At 32.9% G+C, this 22,349-nt stretch overlaps 2 protein-coding genes across 12 annotated transcripts; one reads left to right on the forward strand and one right to left on the reverse strand.

Annotated features, from left to right (window-relative positions):
• The first annotated feature begins 1,135 nt into the window (after nt 1-1,135).
• On the forward strand, nt 1,136-15,294 carry LOC137831813 (myosin-11). Of its 6 annotated transcripts, none has more exons than XM_068639639.2 (38): nt 1,136-1,441; nt 1,844-1,972; nt 2,858-3,001; nt 3,093-3,238; nt 3,321-3,477; nt 3,615-3,673; nt 4,026-4,185; nt 4,260-4,409; nt 4,515-4,651; nt 4,745-4,891; nt 4,981-5,082; nt 5,388-5,445; nt 5,531-5,632; nt 6,118-6,155; nt 6,335-6,461; nt 6,544-6,714; nt 6,878-7,009; nt 7,145-7,254; nt 7,369-7,429; nt 7,686-7,863; nt 8,028-8,233; nt 8,314-8,433; nt 9,085-9,183; nt 9,275-9,496; nt 10,651-10,790; nt 11,116-11,227; nt 11,310-11,354; nt 11,483-11,737; nt 11,827-11,982; nt 12,072-12,272; nt 12,380-12,523; nt 13,310-13,380; nt 13,475-13,574; nt 13,673-13,729; nt 13,821-13,877; nt 13,955-14,035; nt 14,167-14,249; nt 14,816-15,294. In XM_068639639.2, exons 1-38 carry the CDS (start codon nt 1,439-1,441, stop codon nt 14,949-14,951), a joined length of 4,596 nt encoding a protein of 1,531 aa, XP_068495740.2. In that variant the 5' UTR covers nt 1,136-1,438; the 3' UTR covers nt 14,952-15,294. The 6 variants fall into 6 exon arrangements, with proteins under 6 accessions (XP_068495740.2, XP_090159563.1, XP_068495741.2 ...); XM_090303437.1 differs by having other exon boundaries at nt 1,141-1,441; nt 5,371-5,445; XM_068639640.2 differs by lacking the exon at nt 6,878-7,009 and having other exon boundaries at nt 1,152-1,441.
• Nucleotides 15,295-16,388: 1,094 nt separating this feature from the next.
• Nucleotides 16,389-18,903, reverse strand: LOC137831814 (F-box protein At5g03970). Of its 6 annotated transcripts, none has more exons than XM_068639643.2 (3): nt 18,685-18,903; nt 18,277-18,389; nt 16,389-18,151 (listed from the first exon to the last, which is right to left on the reverse strand). In XM_068639643.2, exon 3 carries the CDS (start codon nt 18,128-18,130, stop codon nt 16,922-16,924), a length of 1,209 nt encoding a protein of 402 aa, XP_068495744.1. In that variant the 5' UTR covers nt 18,131-18,151; nt 18,277-18,389; nt 18,685-18,903; the 3' UTR covers nt 16,389-16,921. The 6 variants fall into 6 exon arrangements, with proteins under 6 accessions (XP_068495744.1, XP_068495745.1, XP_068495742.1 ...); XM_068639644.2 differs by having other exon boundaries at nt 18,653-18,758; XM_068639641.2 differs by lacking the exon at nt 18,277-18,389 and having other exon boundaries at nt 18,685-18,796.
• Between the last annotated feature and the right edge of the window lie 3,446 nt (nt 18,904-22,349).

Consider the following 22,349-nt stretch of genomic DNA (forward strand, 5'->3'; position numbering starts at 1 on the left):
GGTCTTAATCAGGTTTCTTATACTGTTTTTTTTATTGGATTAATAACAATGATCTTACTTGTATGCCTTTTTCTGTATATTGTTATATTTGGTGTAATGAGAGGAGAGAGTTACACAAAATTGATAGAAAATTAGATAGGATTTTATGTAATGGAGCGTGTCTGGATGAATGAGATTTTTGTAATTATAAAGTTATTGTAAAAAATTGTTCTGACCACTTCCCTGTTTTTGCTAGTAATTGTATACGAAAGGTTAAAGATATTTTCATTTCTTTTTCTATGTGACTTCAAGATCGTTCATGCATGAAGCTTATTCATGATTTTTGGACTAATCCGGTTGTTGGTTGTCCTATGTTTATTTTGCAACATAAGTTAAAAAGATTGAAAATTGAGTTTTAAGACTGGAATAAAAATTCTTTTAATAATGTTTATGAGACAATGTTTCTTAAAGAGGCTTCCTTCCTTGGTATTCAACAAAACTTAAAAATGACTAGTTTTTGTGATATTAATATTAATATTGAGAATAAACTACAATTATATGGAGTATCATTTAATATGACAAAAGGTTAAGATTTTGTTTTTAAGAATGTAACTATTATAAACAAGAAGATTATAAAAACACCTTAAATTTGATATAAAAACTGGAATTGATATTTATAAAATTTAAAAAGCAATATTTTACTTTCTTAAATTTTATATCATTTTCTTAAGATACACCTTAAATTTTACTTTAATCCTAATGAGCTCTTATTATGTCTAGAAATGCACATCTATCAACTTAAATACTTAAATTTTTCCATCGACATTTATTTACATTATAATTGATTCATTAATTTGATCTTTTTTATAAATATTTTTTTATATCACAATAGATTCAAAATATTTATCATAAACATCAATAATTCATTAATTATTTCTTATTCATTGCAATTAATTTCTTTAAATATTACAATATAATAAAAGTATGAACTTTATAAATAAAATAAAAAGGTGAAATTATTTGGATTAAAGAAAAAAACGTGAAAAATGAAGAAAAAATAATCGGAAATGAAGATTTTTTCTAAGATTAATTGAAATTAAGGAATTTTTGTTAATAATATTTTGACATTATAGGAATGAAAGTAAAGTGAAGAGAAGAAGAGAAGGGACCCCGCTAAAAGTGGTAAAGAGGAGAGTTGAATGCGCGAAAGCAAAGGGAAGAAGAAGAAGGTGGCGAAGTTACAGGAGGAGGTGTTGAACAATGTCGCGTTCTTTCCAACAACCAATCGATTCGCATTCCACTTCTCACTTCGTCTTCCACCTCCACCACCTTCACCTTACGCACGCTTCCATCTTCTCCTTCCTGCTCCTCACGCCTCAACCACGCCGTCGCCATTCCCTTCCATACTCCTCTTTATGCTGCCTAAGCCCTCCGTCGCTTTCCGCTTTACACCTCAATAATGGTACGTCGCACTCCGTCGCTTTCCGCTTTCCTCATAATTTTGTATCACTCTAACTATTTCCTATTTATCATTCACTTTCTTGTTAACTTGTTATTCTGCTGCTGTTTGCGCGCCAAACAATATGCTAAATTCTTGTATTGTAACCTACGATGCACCGATAGTTCAACTTGTGTCACATATTCGTATCGATATTATAGATTGTAACACTATGAGCAAGAATTCAGTAATTGTTCTTGATGTGTATTCGAGGGACGGGTAATATGTAAACATTGCCTCGTATGTATTATTTAAAAATTTGCATTTAAGGACTTTATTAGATTTGTTTAACTCTTTCGTATATTGCATGCGTTCTGTGCTGGTTTTTGTATTGATAAGATGATGATTTCTTATCTCCATCTGCAGGGGACTCCGGTGAATATTACTGCGGGTTCTTTTGTCTGGGCTGAAGATCCAGAAGTATCTTGGATTGATGGACAGGTATCAAAAATCAAGGGAAATGATGTTGAAATTGACACAACCAATGGAAAGAAGGTTTGTGCTTATTTGCATTCTTGAATAACTTCCATAGGGTACTAAATAGCGAAACAGTTCACCTCGATTGCTTCTATTAGTTGATATAAAAGAGCGAATAGCAGTGATGAGAATGGTTAACTTCTCTGTTGTGCTCAGTCTATGTTTATTGCACTGTTAGTCTGTAGTTGTATCTGCACTGCAATTACACGCAGAAACAGAAAATAAAGTGAAAGCACTGAACCTTACGGAAGAGATTCGGCAATGAATATTCTTTATTTGTTCTTGATCTTCTCAGTTTTGGCTTGATCTTTAAATGACCATCAGGATCTGTGGAATGCTTTTTTTTTGTCAGAAATCAAACTCCATGTTATAGACTTGGTACAAGGAGTACCGACCCCTTTACATGAGGAAAAAGAAAGAAACCATAAAATTTACAAGAGCTTGCAAGAACCCATAACAGACTCTAGAAAGACAAAAATATGCCCTTAGATTCTTCCTTAACTGCCCAATGTCTTCTGTCATTGCACAAAACCTCAAGAACAAAGCATACAAATCCAACCACAGTACCTTGTATCCTTTGAAGGCATGTCCCAGGATCTATGGAATGTTATTAATGTTTAACTTCCTGGAAATATTGTAAAAACTGTTGAACTTGTAAGCTAAATTATGGCCATTTCTCTTGTTTTCTTATCTTTTTTCTACTTTGATTGGGTTATCACCATTGGGGATTCTGTTCTGAAGTTAGACAAATAATTTTTTATTATACTCGTCCATTATTTTTTTATGCATTCCTTTGTGGCGAAATTGTCTTTTCTATTGCCTGTTTTGCTTGAAAAAAGGTGCAAAATATTGTAGTAAGGAAAAGAATCGTCACCCATGTTTTTATTTTGATTATTTCTATAGGTGCTCACAAAGTTATCAAAAATATATCCCAAAGATATGGAAGCTCCTGCGGGTGGAGTGGATGATATGACTAAGCTTTCCTATTTGCACGAGCCTGGAGTCCTTCAGAACTTAAAAATTAGATATGAATTGAATGAAATATATGTATGTCTCTCTCTTTCCTTTTATATGATAAAATCCAGCATTGTTTATTAGTCCAACAAGTTCTTACCTATTTTACTAATTGCCGTTGCAGACTTATACTGGTAATATTCTGATTGCAATAAATCCATTCCAAAGGCTACCTCATATTTATGATTCACACATGATGCAACAATACAAGGGAGCACCATTTGGAGAGTTAAGTCCTCATGTATTTGCCGTAGCTGATGTTGCATATAGGTAATCAAAACTCTTCTATTTATCCAAGTTCTGATGCTTTCACTGAACCAAATATATAGTCTGATGAATTCATTAAAACCAGGGCAATGATACACGAAGGAAAAAGCAATTCAATTTTGGTCAGTGGGGAAAGTGGAGCTGGTAAAACTGAAACTACAAAAATGCTTATGAGATATCTTGCCTTCTTAGGTGGTAGGGCTGCCACTGAAGGACGAACCGTTGAGCAACAAGTTCTTGAAGTATGATTGAACAGATTACCCTTTTTTTAAGTCTAATAATTCCTCATTATTTTATTTCAAGCTATGATATGGACCCTTTCTTTTTGTCTTGAACTTTGACTCATTTAAGACTTCTGTGTTAACTGATCTGAATGCAGTCAAATCCAGTTCTGGAAGCATTTGGCAATGCTAAAACTGTCAGGAATAACAATTCCAGGCAAGTCTTACAGCTGGGAAGTAAATAAGCTCTTGTTTTACTTCTCTGAGAAACCCTGATGTATAGATTAGTTTTGTTGTGTTTGTGACATGTGGGCAATAAAGGATTATTAGTGTTTCACTCTCCTCCATAACCTGATCTGATATAGTCTTCATTTTGTCTCATGGCAATCCCCCAGTTCTCTACTACATTACACTGCCAGAATATAAGACGCTAATAACAACAATTAACTTAATTTCTGTTTAACAATTTTGCTTTCCGTAATGAAACATTAACTGCCACATGATGCGTATTTAAGTTCAATTTCTTACCAATAATTTAGTTTTAAATTTTCCTTTTCTTAATTGTGCAGTCGTTTTGGTAAATTTGTTGAGATCCAATTTGACAAGAGTGGTAGAATCTCGGGAGCAGCTATTCGAACATACCTTTTGGAGAGATCTCGGGTTTGCCAGATTAGTGATCCTGAACGCAACTACCACTGCTTTTATTTTCTTTGTGCTGCACCACAGGAGGTTACTTGCTGCATTATTCACTTTTTGAGGGATTTGTTTTAATTATGTAAACTCATTGCAATGTTTGCTAACAGGAAATTGAGAAATACAAATTAGGAAATCCTAAAACGTTTCATTACCTGAACCAGTCAAAATGCTATGACCTGGCTGATATAAATGATTCTCGTGAGTATCTTGCTACCAGGAGAGCTATGGATATTGTTGGAATAAGCCAAAAAGAGCAGGTATTTCTTTTGCATGAGCATGAATTTAGCTTCTTTTTGTCTAGAAATGGAAAATTTATCCTCCCAGTTCTTACCTCTCCACTTCCCTTTCCGTTTTTCTGTAAGGAAGCAATTTTCAGAGTTGTTGCTGCGATTCTTCATATTGGGAATATTGAGTTTGCAAAAGGCAAGGAAATTGATTCATCAGTTCCAAAAGATGACAAAGCCAAATTCCACTTAGAAACTACTGCTGAGCTTCTTATGTATGTGTGCCACTGTATTGTCACTCTCCATACCCATATGATTTTGAACTGGCTTTAAGATGATTGCCATCATTGGATTTCCCACTTTATTAGGTGCAATGCTGGTTCCTTGGAAGATGCATTATGTAAGCGTGTCATGATCACCCCTGAGGAAGTTATAAAACGAAGCCTCGATCCCCAAAGTGCAGCAGTGAGCAGAGATGGCTTGGCAAAAACAATTTATTCTAGGCTCTTTGACTGGTAAGATGCTGAAAAATGAACCCATAAAATAGGTAAAGTATCTAGGATTCTGGTTTTGATCTTGGGTGCATTAATGTGGTGGTTAACAGGTTGGTGAACAAGATTAATAATTCAATTGGACAAGACTCCAGTTCTAAATCTTTGATTGGGGTGCTTGATATCTATGGTTTTGAAAGCTTTAAATCTAACAGGTAATATGTAGTTCAGAAGAAGAAATATGCCCATCTATACATGTACTTCACATTGTTGAAGAGAGAAATTCTATTATTTATTAAAATTAATTGGAAATCACAACTTTTGGTGGGTTCTACTTTTCATTCAATGAGTCTCTCTACAGATTTAGGAGTGGGACCATCTAAAACTGTGATTTTCAATCAATTCAACCCAATAATAAAAGAGTGTTGCTAACACTCCTCTTACTGAAAATGTTGAAAGCAACTACCTCTGCTTGTTTTCAATTTTTTGTAACTTATTTTCAGCCTATCATGCTCTGCAGTTTTGAGCAGTTCTGCATTAATTTCACAAACGAGAAGTTGCAGCAACATTTCAATCAGGCAACATCTCAGACCATGATAAGCACTTAAATTTTCTTATGACCATCTTTTCCCCGCTTAACATACTTTTTATGATGAATTACAGCACGTGTTTAAGATGGAGCAAGAAGAATACACGAAGGAGCAGATCAATTGGAGCTACATTGAATTTGTTGACAACCAAGATGTTTTGGACCTTATTGAAAAGGTCTTGCCGTATTTTTTTTTTTCACTCTTATATTCCGAAACTTAATGAAATAGAAAGCTATTGTTACTATACTTTTTTATACGCTTATTGCCTTATTAAATTCCATTCCACAATCTATTCCGAGGACAATGCATTTCCTTTAAATAATGAAATTCTGCTAAATCCCAATCGGCATAGATAAACTAAAGATTTACATCACAACTGGCAACATTTATAAAGGAGAAGCAACAGACGGGATGGGAGTGAGGGTGAACGTGAAAATAATTTTGGTTAAATGATTTGTGGCTTCTTTTGAACTGCAGCACAAGAGCCATATTGAGTATCTTTAAATTTACAATTAACTGCTGTTACTGATTGGTCTTTCACTTGGCTGTATTTTGGGTTATTTTACAGTCTGCCCAAATTCAATCCCTTTTTCAGGTTATCATTCCATTTTCTCTTTTTCTTTTTGTACTAATCTCTTACATTGTTTATCATTTGTACAGAAACCTGGAGGAATAATTGCACTCCTTGATGAAGCTTGGTAAATTATCGTTTTCTCCCTTGAATTTCTTCATTAAAGGATGGAGATTACCTTGCTAGTTAAATTTTATCCCTTTCCTTGTGGTGACACGAACCAGCTTTTGTCATATTGTTTTAAATCTAAACATCTTTGATACATTAATAACTTCTTCGTTCTAACTTCCCCCTCTTTTCTTGCAGTATGTTTCCAAAGTCCACACATGAAACATTTTCAAACAAACTTTATCAAACATTTAAGAATAACAAACGCTTTATTAAGCCAAAATTATCTCGAACAGATTTCACTATTTCTCATTATGCTGGCGAGGTATTATTTGATCCCATAGCACCGACTTCAGCCAAAAATGAGAAATCTTTGTTTATTCATTTCTACTGTCATAAATTTGCAGGTGCACTATCAGTCTGATCAGTTTCTGGACAAAAACAAAGATTATGTGGTTGCTGAGCATCAAGATTTATTGACTGCTTCCAAATGTCCATTTGTAGCAGGCCTTTTTCCTCTACTTCCAGAAGAGACATCCAAATCTTCTAAATTTTCTTCAATTGGTTCTCGATTTAAGGTGTCATTTTTTTCCTGGGCTTCATTGTTACACGTATGGATTTATTCAACAAAAAAAAAAGCATCACGCATTAACATGCACCCATGCCAGGGCTTACAAATTGAACTGTAATATTATAATCAGGAAGCTAACAAACCATGCTTTCATATCCTGAATGGTGCAGCTGCAACTACAGCAATTAATGGAAACACTAAGCTCTACAGAGCCTCATTACATTAGATGTGTGAAACCAAACAACCTCCTCAAGCCTGCAATTTTTGAGAATTCCAATATTATGCAGCAACTTCGCTGTGGTGTGAGTATAGTTTGAAAATATAACTTGATATTCCTCCTTTACTTCACTCTGTGTGATGGTTAGTACAAAAGTATGGCCCTGGTATCTTCGCATTTTCAACCTTTCTTCGGTGGTCTCTAATGCTTTCCCATACAGGGTGTTTTAGAGGCAATCAGAATCAGTTGTGCTGGCTACCCTACTCGCCGTGCTTTCTTTGAATTTATACACCGATTTTCCCTTCTTGCTCCAGAGATCACAGAAGCACAGTAAGAACACTTGTAATATCCTTTATGCAAAAGAAGAAAGTTTTATCTTTATAACCAACAGTTTGGTTCTAAATTTTTTGAGTGCTAAACTGCTGTTTTTTCACCTATGGGCAGTCATGATGAGAAGACTGTTTGTCAAAAGATTCTGGAAAAAGCACGGCTTAAAGGATATCAGGTACTTTAAAATGTTAAACTGGAGTCATTATTTCACTCTTGTTCTCTTTTTTAAATATCATCAAAGCTTGTATGACCTGAGCAACAACTACAATTCATGGATATGGTATCATTAATATATAGTACCTCTTTTTGGCTATAATTAAATAATGTCAACAATAGTATTGTGCATTTACATAACATGTATATATGTATATTGTTACGCTCCACTCCATTCAATGCCACAAAGTTCATTTGATTGGCTGTCAATTTTTTAGATTGGACAAACAAAGGTATTCCTAAGAGCAGGTCAGATGGCTGAACTAGATGCACAAAGAGCTCAAATGCTTGGTAATGCAGCAAAAACTATTCAACGGCGTATTCGAACCCATCAAGCTCGTAAACATTATCTTGCACTACGCAAGAAGACTACAATTGTGCAGTCTCTTTGGAGAGGTGAAATATTATAAAAAGGCATAGCCTAAATCATTTTTTAGTATAGGTCAATGTTGTATTGACTTCCCCAAATAGAATGGTGTGCCTAAGTTCCGAGGGACATCTTACTGCTTAATCAGTCTCCTTTCTCTACAGATTTTTCACATTCATGATATGTTTTGTAGGAAGACTTGCATTCAAATTCTATAAGAACTTGAGAAGGGAGGCAGCTGCAGTGAAAATTCAGAAGAATATACGCAGATATGAATCTAGGAAAACCTATACTAAACTCAAAGCATCAGTACTTACTGTGCAAACAGCTTTAAGGGCAATTGCTTCTCTCAAGGAGTTCAGATTTAGGAAACAGGCTAAGGCTTCCATCATTATTCAGGTCATAGTTGACTGCTATATGATTAGGAACATTGATAAGGGTTGTCAGTATTCAATATTTAAACTCTTGAAAAATTGCAGGCTCAGTGGCGGTGCCACAAATCTGCTTCATATTATAAGAAGCTCAAGAAAGGTTCAATTGTCACACAATGCCGATGGAGGGGTCTAATGGCCAGGAGAGAACTTAGGAAACTGAAAATGGTAATTTCTATATTTTTCCATTGTCTTTTTAACCATCCTGTCTTTTATCAGAATCCTGAGAAACAGGACAATGAAAACGCGAATGCATCCAACCTATATAACTGTCACAGAAGGCAAAATATAATATCTGATGTTTTCTGTTACAAAAACAAGTTTCATAACAGAAAGGTTTATAGTTTTATACAACGTTCATATATTTGTTTATCATTATTATTATCTTGATAAAGGGAAAACAAGATAAAAATTGTCCTCTATACAAATCGAAATTGGATTTTACCTTCATTTCTTAATATTAGAGCCAAAAATTTCATTCTTATTCTATTTTCTATTTTAACTTGTTATATCTTTAAATTGGATTTTACTAGTCATATCTTTAATGCAAAATATGTTGTAGACGTAAAATAAATCTTATACTGAACAGAATAAAAGAATATCCCATCCACATGAAGTGAAACTCATGTGATATTTCACGGGCACAATCCTTTTTCTATTTGGTAGTTTTATGAATGATAAAATGAAACCAATTAAGCTGCTCCTATATGACATTTTTTAATGTTAAAGTAGAACAAAGCCACAAACCTCACTGCATTATTCCTAATTCTTTTATATCTTTCTTTCTACCCTCAGTTAACATTCGTTTCCTTTTGCTAGGCTGCAAGAGAAACTGGTGCACTTAAAGAGGCAAAGGACAAGCTTGAAAAAAGAGTGGAGGAACTCACTTGGCGTCTTCAACTAGAGAAGAGTTTAAGGGTGAGATATACGCTTTGCAGATACATAAATTTTGGAAGATCAATTTCAGCATAAGAGACAGCCCTAAAGAAAACTATTTGGAATCCTGTAGAGCAACCTAGAAGAATCCAAAGCACAAGAGATAGCAAAACTGCAGAATTTACTGCAGGAGACGCAGAACAAAGTTGATGAAACCAATGCATTGCTTATAAAGGAGCGAGAGGCTGCAAGGAAAGCTATTGAAGAAGCACCTCCTGTTGTTCAAGAAACTCAGGTTATTGTTGAAGACACTCAGAAGATTGAATCACTATCATTGGAAATTGAGAGTCTAAAGGTAAGACAAATTGGTTTTACAACACTTAATCTCTGTTAGGCGACCCTAATTTCAACCATGCTTCTATTTCTGCATAAAATGCTTCTTAATAATAGTGAAATTTTGTGTAGAGAATGTATGCTTCAAGACACAACTAGTATCATTCGTAGAGTGGTTCATCAATTATTTTGCCTCTCTTACTACTTTTCATTTGTTGATCGGGACAAATTTTATAAAATAGAAAGAATGTGCATATTTTAGTGAGGGCCAGAAAAAATTTCAATAGGTGGATTATTCAGTGGGAAGATGCACTAAACCTAACTATACAAAATATCTAGTGTACTTGGAAAGAGAAACAACATTAAAAAGATGAACTGCACATAAAATGCTCTTATTTCCTAGAATGCTCCTATTTCCTACTGACATTATATAGACCAACTAGTAAGAGATAGATTCATAATTGATGCACATCAGATAGTTAATGTAAAAGACTAATCATCTTAGAAGTTTATAATATGTAAGAAAAGTATTAACTGAAATGTGTGTTTTGACCACACATGATTCTTTATTTATAATCAATAGTGCAACAATTAAGGGATCAAATAAGGAGTATAATCCCTAATTTTCAGCAATACAATATTTGCATATATCTTTCTAACACATTCCTTCAAGACCCTTTGAACTTCAAATGTAGACAATGCTTGCCAACTTCACCAATTGATCATGGAGGGTTTTATGCTGCATTGAAGCCCAATCATCCTAAAAGCTTTGGTTGTTAGACTCATGTAAATATTTTAATGGACATATTACTATACCAAGGAATATAAGTTTTGGAAAGTGTGTTTTTTAGGCCTAACTTGACTCTTATACGATCTTAGAAAGTGAGTTTTAGGCCTAATTAAATCTTATAAAATTGATTTGCAATGTGAGGTTTGCACCGGACTAGGAGCAGCCTTCACTCCATCAATATAGGCTCCGCACTTAATGAAGAGATTAAGATTGTTCCCCAGTATTATAATTTGGTCATATCTTTAGTTGATACGAAATCTCCAATAATAAGAATGATGTATTAAATGCTTATGCCTAAGGAGCATACTATCCTTTTAAGTTTATAGTAGTGGTAATTATGTTCTTTTATAATGGTTATCTCATCTAAATCGGGTTTATCTTCTCAGACCTCCCTTGAGTCAGAGAAGCAGAAAGTTGATGACTTTGAAATGAAATATAATGAGTCCCAAGCTTATTGTGAAGAAAAGAGTAAAATATTAGAAGACACGGAGAAGAAGGTTCGTCAGCTACAAGAATCCTTGACCAGGTAATATAAATAATGTAAAATAAGCTTAATGTCACTGTTCTCCCATGCTAATCAACAAGGAAAACTTTGGATTAGAGTGTACCTAATTCTTTTTGGAGTTTCTTTTTCATGAGAAGTATGATAATATTATTGGTATAGTGATCGAACATTATTCTTTCTTTCTCTTCGTCCTTGATAAAATTAATTATTAATATTATTGTTGTTACTACTATTTTTGATAAATTTATCACTACTTTCTAAAATCTTATCTTGAAAATTAATATATGAATGGTATCTACACTTAATTTGGTGAGATGAATGACCAAAATCTCATTTCTTTGATTAGACTAGAAGAGAAGATTGCTAATTCAGAATCAGAGAATCAAGTTCTACGTCAACAAGCTGTGTCAATGGCACCCAATAAGTTCCTCTCAGGACGCTCTAGATCTGTTATACAGGTACTCTTTGGAATGAATCTCAAACTTTATAGTAATATGAATGTAAAGTTCGGATATGACATTTTCTTGTCTCCATTTATAGCGACCGGATGGTGGACATATTGGAACGGAAGTAAAGCCAACTTCGGTAACTAAATTTATTTTAAATCTGTTACTTGTATCTTGGTTGTGTATTAGGATTAAATCTTTTGTTACTTGTCTTGGATATGTATGAGTATTTAACTTGTTTTCTTTTTCACTTGATAAACTAATCAGGATATGCATAGCACATCAATGAACCACAGGGAACAGACCGAAGTGGAGGATAAACCACAGAAATCACTCAATGAGAAACAACAGGAGAACCAAGAGTTGCTCATTAGATGCATTGCACAAAACCTAGGCTTTGCTGGGAATAGACCAGTTGCTGCTTGTATCGTATACAAATGCCTCTTGCATTGGAGATCATTTGAAGTGGACCGTACTAGCGTTTTTGATCGTCTAATCCAAACTATTGGTCACGCAGTTGAGGTGTAAAATGCTAAACTGGCGTGATAGTTCTCTTATTGTTTTCCCCTTTAGCATATTTATCATCACTAATAAGTTTTATTTGACCTCAGACGCAGGATAATAATGATGTCTTGGCTTATTGGTTATCCAATTCCTCTACACTTGTCTTGTTACTACAGCGCACACTAAAGGCAAGTGGTGCGGCTGGAATGGCTCCTCAACGTCGTCGATCTTCATCAGGGAGTCTGTTCGGGAGGGTGACACATGTAAATACAACTTCTTATTTAAACGGATTGAGTCCAGTTGAGAAACTTTCCATCTTTTGACAAGTAAAGTCTTTTTACTTTTGTTTCAGAGTTTCCGTGGAACTCCAGCTGGAGTCACCCTTCCCCTAATCAATGGTAGCATGAGCGGTGTAGATACGTTAAAAGTTGAAGCCAAGTACCCTGCTCTCCTTTTCAAACAGCAGCTTACAGCTTATGTGGAAAAGATATATGGAATGATTAGAGATAACTTGAAGAAAGAAATTTCTCCCCTGCTTGGATTATGCATCCAGGTATAACAATTTCTTCATTACTACTAAGTAAATTTATAAAGCTTTTCCTTTTCTGCATTGCCTTTTAAATTCACTGATTCAATATGTACTGTTTGAACATCATATAGGCACCCAGAACATCTAGAGCGAGCTTGGTGAAGGGATCATCACGTTCGGTTGCAAACACTGAAGCCCAGAAAGCTTTGATTGCTCACTGGCAGGGGATAGTTAAGAGCCTTGGGAACTTCTTAAATACTTTGAAAGAAAATCATGTTAGTCCAACCTCGTTTGACTTTGTCCCTTTATCTTCTTTTTTAATTGGTGCTTTCTCACAACAAATTTTGCTAGCAATGGTAGTTCTGTCTCTTCGCTTAGAAATTTGAATGTCAAATTAAATACATTCTTATAATTTATAATGAAATACATGATCTCCTTTTTGTCTCCAAAATTAGTCATCATTTTTTTTTTCTAATTTCAAATAGGCTTAAAAATGTTTATTTAATGTAAAATAAGTAAGTTTTGATTTGGATCTCTATAAAAGTATTGTCTTCGATCTTTCTTTTTCTAAAATAAAATTACTATTCTTTATCCCTAATATTGATATTAAGATAAATAACATTTATTTTAGAGATTTTTGCAAAAAAAAAATCAAAGCTTCGCATATCAACATTATATCATATGAGGGTCACTTAGGTGATCACTTGACTTTTCAACCAACACATAACAGTAGGGGGGAAAATCAATTATTATTTTTTTTTAATTTTAGAGTGATAAAAAATAAAGAAATTATTTTAAGAATAAAAAATAGAAAACTTTTATTTTACGTAGATTAAAAACATATTTATGCCTTTCAAATATTATATAAAATGGAGCTAGTAGTATACATCGGAAGTGTGCTACATGATTTTGTGATACTCAAGGAGGTAAATGTATTTTATCTTCCATTAGTTTGTGTTCATCTTTTCTTTGGTGAGCTATTATTATGCATGTATTATTTAGTATTGTTGGAGTAAAATATGTTCGTTCAGCTTAATCCATTCTCTGCTTCATTTTGGCAGGTTCCCCCGTTTTTGGTTCGTAAGGTGTTCACTCAAATATTTTCTTTCATCAATGTCCAACTTTTCAACAGGTTATTTTTTTCGACTTCCGTTGTATTGTGGTCATTTTGGTTCTAGAAATTTAATTCTCATTTTTATAATCTCGCATCCTCATTTTTCTTGTAGTCTTCTTCTAAGACGGGAGTGCTGCTCATTTAGTAATGGAGAATATGTGAAATCTGGTTTGGGGGAATTGGAGGATTGGTGCTGTGGCGCCACTGATGAGGTGCTCTACTTTACAGTGCTGTTATACATTGCCATTCTTTCTTTTAGGAAGGTATAAAAACTAACCTCGCCCCTCTCCCTTCTCTCTCGGGGATGCAGTACTGTGGTTCGGCATGGGATGAGCTCAGACATATAAGACAGGCTATTGGATTTTTGGTATCTATCTTGCCTGTATCCATCTGCATGGTCTTGTTGTAATGGTCAGATAGTAAATTTTAAAAACTGGTGTTCCCTGCCAATAATTTAGGTCATACATCAGAAACCAAGGAAAACGCTGAATGAAATAAGTCATGACCTGTGCCCAGTAAGTGAAAGCATCTTTCACTTTCTACTTAAAAATTCACTTTCTCGAATACTTAACATTCTTCACTATTTTTACAGGTCCTCAGCATACAGCAGCTATATCGGATTAGCACCATGTACTGGGATGACAAATATGGCACACATAGCGTATCCGCTGATGTATGTATTTACATTAAACTATTACTCAAACTATATTTAAAATCGTCTATGCCAGAAAGCCATGAGACCTTCATATCGAAGACGTGCAGAAAAACTATGCTGAGCTTTGCCGTATCTATGTTTTCTTCTAGGTTATATCCAATATGAGAGTGTTGATGACTGAAGATTCTAATAACGCAGTTAGTAATTCTTTCCTGTTGGATGATGATTCAAGGTAAGCCCAGTATTGTTCAATCATGAAATAATAGTTATTCAGATTTTCATTTTGTTTTTTAAACGCTTATTAATGTTTTATTTGACTCACATTTAATGTTCCATGTTACCAACAATTCTCATAATTAGTTTAAACTAAAGTTATGACTAAGTGCAAAATAAATATGACAACTGATAGAACCTTGTGGCGCCTCCAAGGGCTTAGCTTGGCAAGAGCATTGCAGTGTGCTCCCTTCAAAATTCTACTCAGATATCAATTGATAGGCTGTAGTTAATTATGACATTCCAAACTAATGAATTAAACCCTCTACAAAATGTTCGGGCTACCTGTTGAGTTTTATATCACGTCCCTTTCCAGAATATAAAATTCACCCAGTAGAGTCTAAACTACAATTTATGGCTGTTCATTGATTGGAGAGAAGCCATAGGTGTATTTAATTTTTACTGAATAAAATTTTGATTTCAGTGAATATGGTAGAATAAGGCCAAAACTCTATATTAAAGGCTTCTAGTTATTATATTAAATTTTGTATTGTCATTCACCGTGTGGAAGCATATGCTTTGCAGCATTCCGTTCTCTGTTGATGACTTAGCAAAGTCGAAGGAACTGATCGATGTCTCTGATTTAGAGCCCCCACCACTATTACATGAAAACACTGGCTTTAGTTTTCTGTTGCCACGCCCAGACGGACAGATTTCCTAGCAGAATTGACCGAATGCCACTCTTACCATTGTCCAGACATCAAATCATATTTAGTTAGAGTTTCTTACGGAGAAACTGATCTTTTTTTCTGCTTTCGTCTGCACAAAGAATATTGTATTCATAAGAAATTTATCTCTTGGTAGTTTGAAAAGGGGATTTTCTGGGTGGGAGTCAAAAGCATAAAAGTCCTTTTCCATAAAAATTTCCCCATCCTTTTTATCCACATTTCTCATTCACTGGTACCTTCTTTTTCATAGGATAAGATTTTGTACTTGAAGGATAGGAATTTTACCAACACAATACATTGTTTATGGACTTTATAGATTTACTTACTTTTTCATTTTATTTTATTACTTTCGAGTTCTATTTTAACCTGTTACTGTTACAATAAATTTTGATGTTCTTTTAATAATAAGCCAAGAATAAGGGCCCAGATTAGTTCATGACATTACAAGTATCGATAATTTTATTTAATATGATTTTTTAATGTTCGCTTAGACTTTGATTTTTTGAAAATTTATTTACTGTAATATTTTCTAATAAAAATGAACGACTTTACGGAACTACAAATTAAGGTTAAAAAACGGGTGAGTGACGAATACTTATAATTTTACAATAATCTAAAGAGGTCACTATCTGTCTATCACATCTCGCAATATCTTGTTATTCTTATATATAATTAGGCCTTTTCCATTTTATTTCCTTTATGCTTTTTCACTTGTTTACTTTTAAAAAATAGGCATGGATTAAGAAATATAATTAACGTTTTTATCATGTAATGATTGAACTTTCTAATATGACAGACATTAACCATTACTTCTCCTATGTGATATAAATGTTAAATTTTAAAATAAGCATAGAGGAGAACATGATTAAGAAAATAAAATTAGCATTAGCTCGAAGTTTTAAATAAACACATAATGTTTGTATAAAAATAGATAAACTGAAAACACACGGGAGAACATGATATTATTATACGCATGCAATTATGTAAAAATAACATTATCAGCATTGCTGTTCACTTCGAGTACGAGAACTCGGACACATTTGAAGAATCACGTTTTCTTTAACACAAAACAGCAATTTAAAAAAAGAAAAACAGCATTTAAAAACCTTATATATCTCCCCCATCCCCTAGAATTTTTAGTACTCATAATCACATTCTTACATTTAAATGTAATGATAACAACTTTTTATCTATTTTTTTCTCATTCTTTTCACAGCTCCAAACTAGAAAAGATAAAATTTCTTATTTTTTTACTCTTGCATTTTTGTCCATCCAAACAACATTTCTATTTTAATTTATTTTTCTACTATTATTTATATCCTTATTTTTTACTTCTCCATTTCACTATTAATTTAAACAAAGCATTACCTTACTCGGTTTAAATTTTTTATACAAAATTTTATAAATTTTTTTTAAAAATTAAAATAAAATTGAAAAAAATAATCCAAAACACCCTTAATCTTTAAAGAGACGAGTGTATGAGTAACAACAAATGCTTACCCTTACTTTCATACTTAGCACTAAAGGACCCCAAAAAGGATTGGGGTTTTAACTAGTATTCATACTAGAAGTTCCACAAGATCCCAAATCTGTACCACCAGCATTTCTTCTAGGAAAAGACTGGAGAACATATAAAAAGGGAATATTTTTCATTGTTTTGATAACACAGCAACCTACCAGCATGTACACCACCGAATCTATAAGAGAAGTGCAGGTCCTACTATGGCTAGACTTCAAAACGAACTACTATGCTAAAAGCTTAAGACCCGTTTACTTCTGTTTTCATCCTCTGTTCCATGTTTAATTTACAAAACTGCCGTTGTTTTCACAGTTTTCTGTAGAAAGCTTTCATAACAGGAAACAAATTGAAATTATGCCGACAGTTTTGTAAATTAAAAGTAAAAACATAAAATGAAAATAGAAAGAAGTAAATAAGCCCCTAAATTTGTCTTGTTTCATGTCGTCACGACGCACAGGATGCGTTTGGCCAAGATGGTAGAAAGTAAGGAACTATTTTGCTAGATTCCCAAGAAATGGAACCTCCTCGACCCTGATAATTAACAATTTCCACCGTTTTGGTCTCTAAATCACACAGCAAAATGTTCCACCCTGACCTTATGAAGACAGATGTAGAATTCCGTGGAAGGAATGACAGTAGCTGGGTTTCTTTAGAATGTGTGCTTAAAGATGGCATCTGCTTCCATAATACTTTAAAATTTAATCTCCACCTCAGAACCCACTTGTACTTCAGACGAATACAGTTGCAGTAGATGGATGAGTTGTTGGGTTCTGGTTCCTTCTCAAGCATCCATATCTCCACACCAATGTTATTGCTCTGACCATACTGCAAAACCCCATCCGATGACTCCCCAAGAACAGATTCCTCATGCTCACGTGTTAACGCGCCCATTGGTAGTCTAATCAAAGCTATATACCTGTCTCCAAGACGAGGATCATAAATGGCAAGTTTTCCCCATATTGCAAACCAGTGTACAACCCCTCCAACCACCATGCCTGCTGTCCTTGGCCGCAATGCAAAAGATGTTGAGCACATCAGAGTGGATTGCTTCCATTTTCCAGTCTTTGATGAGTACGTCTCAATTGAGACAGTATTGCGTTCCTTAAGCTTGCATTCACATCTTGCACGGATCACCTTGTAGCATGCCTCACCATCAAGACATTCCTCAACAATCAATGCCATGCACAGAACTTTATAGAACTGCTGAGGTTCTGGGAGTTGATACTTTTGCTTGGAGACGGTATTGTACACATAATATGTCTTTGGATGCAAGCCAGAAAGAATAATGCCATTGGAACTATCAACGAAATACCCACAACGTTTGAGGATTCCAGAGTGTTTCAAATCATCACCCTCTCCACAAGTGGACAAGAACGGAAGGGCAGGCTCCCAACGAGGGCGACGGTAGCCGTCCCTAGGTCTTCCAAGATATAAAAAGTTGCATACAAAAAACCCCACAAGTCTGAAACTTTGTCCCCATCGTCTGGTGTAGCCTTGACGAAAAGAAGGACTGGATATTACTCGCAGCCATATTTTTGATACAATAATTAATTTGTACACAGTTGATGGTGGTATCCGAAGTAGGATCTCATGCAGGATGTCATCACAATTAAGTGCAGAGCCATTAACACTGATTCGTTTCATCTTCTCCATTCTTGTCAGTCAAGTTATATCCTGCTAGGCACAAACTAACAGCATTTTCAGAAGAGCCAAAGAGAAGAACAGATATCTATTAACTGATAATGGGATACATAAGTTCATTCATTGATGATAAAATGATAAAAATCAAATAAAATAACCGCATGTTCATCATTGGTCTAGATTTTGCAACAGATGTCAAATTCAAAACCATTTCATTCGGACTCCAGATATCAGAGGAAAACCCACGAATTAACATCGCACTTTTTGTTTCCTGAAAGTTAAAAGTGAAACATATTCATGATATTCAACTCATTCTTCTACTTTTCTGAGGTTGATAAGTTACTAACATAACATGCAGGAGGTCATTTCCTAATCAACAAAAACTAATCAAAAGTCCATTTCGTTTGATGAAACCCACATGCATTTGCATAAAAAATTTGAACAGTAAATCCATCCCTTCTGCGAATAAATAAAATCTAAAACGGAAACTGAATAGCGCAGGATAATTGCATGCAAAGATTGTTCGAAACTTACAAGAAACGGAAATGGAAATTGGATTCACTCACCCATCAAATTTTGGGTTTCAAACCAGAGTGCTTGCCCTTGTCGTTTGATTTGATCGATGAAGTTAAAACAAAGGAAGAACATTTTATCAGACAAAAATCACTTTTATTGGTTGGGCTTTCACTCTTAATGGGTTGGGTTAAATTGTGGATCTGTCTTGCAAGGTTCTCTCGTCAACACAATGACCATTGTATTCTGCACCCCTTGTTTTAAAGCTGCACAACCATGGAGGTAATGAAATGTCAAAAATATCATCGTTCAGTTTTGTACATACCCTATTGGATGACAATCTCGTCACCCGAAACCTATTTTGAAATTTTGTGTACATTCTAAAATATACTTGGTGGAGAATGGATTAATTTATAATTTAACTCAATAAAACATAATTAAAGTGATTTTGTTTGGATTCACCATTCTCAGTTGGGTAATTGAATTGACTAATTAAAAAAATACTTCTTCAAAAATTAAAAATCAGAAAAAAAAAATGAACTATACATCAAGATTTACAACCATATAATTTAAGTTGAATTGGAGTTGTAACATAAATTGCAAGTAATTCATAAAATTGTATTATATTTCCCTGAGAAATCTGCCCCTTTATAAATAGGACCTCTAATCATGGCATTCCTAATCTTCCTTTTCTTTCTTCATCTTGAGTTGAGTTGGTGGAAGAAGATCATGAGGTTCTTGAGGTGCAAGATCAAGAATCTTCTTCTGGGGACTGAGTTGTTATTGGAGCCATGGCCAAATATAATAGCAGAACATCATCGGAGACAGCAAGAAACCTGAGTAAATCAATGTTCATAGTGCACTAGGCAAGTCTGATGCTTGGCTTTTCATATATGTTGTAAAATAAGGATGAGTATCATTTTCTGTTGTATCCATATAATTCAACATATATGTATTTATCTACATGTACTATCATCTTTTCTTCTCTTCCTGTTATAACTTGTTTGAAGTTCTTGTGTTTAACTTTGTTTCTGATGTTCAATGTGAAATACTGCATGTTAGAGCAAAATCATGGTGGATTCATGGTTTGGTGTTAATTATCTATGTATCCTCATAATTTTAATGAGAAATAATACTAAATAGGTTGCCTACAAAAATTCAGTGTCATTTATTTATTCAGTGTTAACTGATTATGGATTAATATTATTTTTTACTCATTTGATCTTTTATTTCTAAACTTAGTTGTTCCATTTTATTTTATTTTACTTTTTATTGTTCAATTTTCTTTTTTCCTTTACTTTTTATTCTTCAATTTCCTTTTCTATCTCTTTTATTTCTTTCCTCTTATTCACCTTTGTCACTCCCCTCCCAATATATAACCAATTTATATTAATATATAATATAAAAAATGTAAACTATTTCCTCCATCTCCGTGTGTATGAAACAATTTAATCATAATAACTCTTTAATTCTCTGTAAGTTTTATTCTTATTGAATCTAATAAAAAGTATTAAACATACTATCACAATATTCAATAAAAACTCAAAATTGTTTTGATAGTTAAAAATGAAATCCAAACCCACCTATTACCATCCAAATTTCAATTCATTTACATTTCAAAGTTCAAAATGTCATCATCTAAAAACTTATAAGAAAAATGTTCAGTAATTTTGGATAAAATTCATTAAATATGCGTATAAATGATTTACAGCAGTCAAAATTATTTTGTGTCCGTATAAGCTGGGGATGTGAGAAAGGAGGTTAAAATGACTTGGTTGATTGAAAAAATAAAATAAAAATTTTATAATACAACTTCCATTTTTATTTAATATCTTAAAACAAATTTTAAAATTTACATTCACTCATAAAGTGTAATTTGACTATATATCTAAGCAATATAAAACATACAAACTCTCAAGTTAAAAAATAAAGGAACATAAGACTATTATTATATATTTATAATAGGCTTGAGAAACTTTATTAAAATAAGATTAATTTTTATATAAGATTAAAAAAACCTTTAATGAAAAGAAAGAAAGAAAAATATGAAAAAGTTGAAAATAAAAATAAAATGTTTAAAAAATAAAGACATATACTTAATTAGATTAACAAGACAATTAATTATGTTTTTAAATTCATGTCATTATATTGCTAACGATTTATCAATATACTTAATAATGTAGTTAATATAATAGGTTATGGTTGATTTATTTTACATTTTGATTTGACATAGTGGTTTTGGCACTTGGGTTTTACTTGTATATTATATTTGAGCAACTATACTGTGCACGAATGGATGGTCTTCTTTCTTAATTAATATCTTCCATAAGATGATTTACCTTTTACATATATTATTAAATGTGCTCCTTGAAACGCAAAAAAAAAAACTAAGAAGGTACAAATATGTTTATTTATAAAGTAAATTGTTTCCTAGTGTCAAGCTTTTAGGATAAGATTATTTTGTCAACTCTTCCCTCCATTTGTCCATTTCAATCAGTTTCATTATTAAATATTAATTAATTAATTAACTTCTTAACTATTTAGTTAATGTGTTATTCACTTTGTTCCACATGAGAAAAATCATGTCCACTAAAATGTGAAGTATCATATTACACATAAACAAGATGGTCTAGAATATTATACTATATCTGATCGAAATGCTCTAAACAGTGCATCATATATAATCAAAACATTTTAAGACATACAATTGAATAGTACTTCAACTCTTAAAGTCGAGAACATCTTGACAACCTAACCTAAAGTGAAGGTCTCTTAAACATGAGTTTTGCAGATAATTTGTATTCGATGTTACACTAATACATAGATAACTGTGGTATCTGTGTTCATTTGGATTCATCAACAAGAGAGTTCAACACATCTCTATAAATAGATTTATTAATGTCAAGTCAATATATATTTAATTACATTTATTATTCTTAATTATAGAATATCATATACTAACTAGAACTTTTGATGACCTTTCCAAAGATCGAAATTCAAGACCTATTTGAAATCCGACAATGACAAAACCCAAACATTGAGGATGAGACATTACCGATCCATATAAAAAGAATTACTATATTAAAATTAATAAAATAGTCTAATCGATAAACAAAATAAGGCTAATGATTTTAAATAAAAATTGGAATCAAATTTATATATTTTTTAAAATATTATAACTAAATTGAAATTTTTTAATAAATAAAAGGGATAAAATTAAACTAAAGATAATTATTTAAATTTTCAACATAAATTAGTTATTAAAAAAATTAATAAATAACAAAAAAATATGTACCCCATTTAAATAGTTTATTTGCATACTTGTTCTCATATTTCATTACAAATATTCACTTCATGTATTATTTTTACGCTATTATTTGACATGAAAATTGTGTTTGTTTAATAGCATAATAATTAATACGTACTAACAACATAAAAATTCTTATAATATTATAATTTAATGGTAAAAATTACTTTAAAGTTGTGTTAAAGATGAATTTTAATTAATTATATCTGTTGATGCATATCTATTAAACTCTTCGTAATGTGCTAAACATGCAAATTTCATGAGACAAAATTCAATGGTCAAATTTTATCTTTGATTAAACCATGTTTCTATTCATTGAGTAAAAAGAGCCTATTTTTTTCAAAATTTATGGCTAGAATAAGAAAAAAAAGTAATGAAACAAAATATGAATAACGGAATAGAATATCTAAA

Source organism: Phaseolus vulgaris, chromosome 6 (genome assembly GCF_051622355.1).
Source record: "Phaseolus vulgaris cultivar YP4 chromosome 6, ASM5162235v1, whole genome shotgun sequence".
Lineage (NCBI taxonomy): Eukaryota > Viridiplantae > Streptophyta > Magnoliopsida > Fabales > Fabaceae > Phaseolus > Phaseolus vulgaris.

Coding starts and splice junctions, on each gene's coding strand:
- LOC137831813 (XM_068639639.2), top strand. Junction 6,715..6,877: donor CAATTGGTTCTCGATTTAAG/GTGTCATTTTTT, acceptor TGAATGGTGCAG/CTGCAACTACAGCAATTAAT. Junction 9,497..10,650: donor TGGAAATTGAGAGTCTAAAG/GTAAGACAAATT, acceptor TTATCTTCTCAG/ACCTCCCTTGAGTCAGAGAA.
- LOC137831814 (XM_068639643.2), bottom strand. CDS start 18,130: ATGGAGAAGATGAAACGAATCAGTGTTAATGGCTCTGCACTTAATTGT.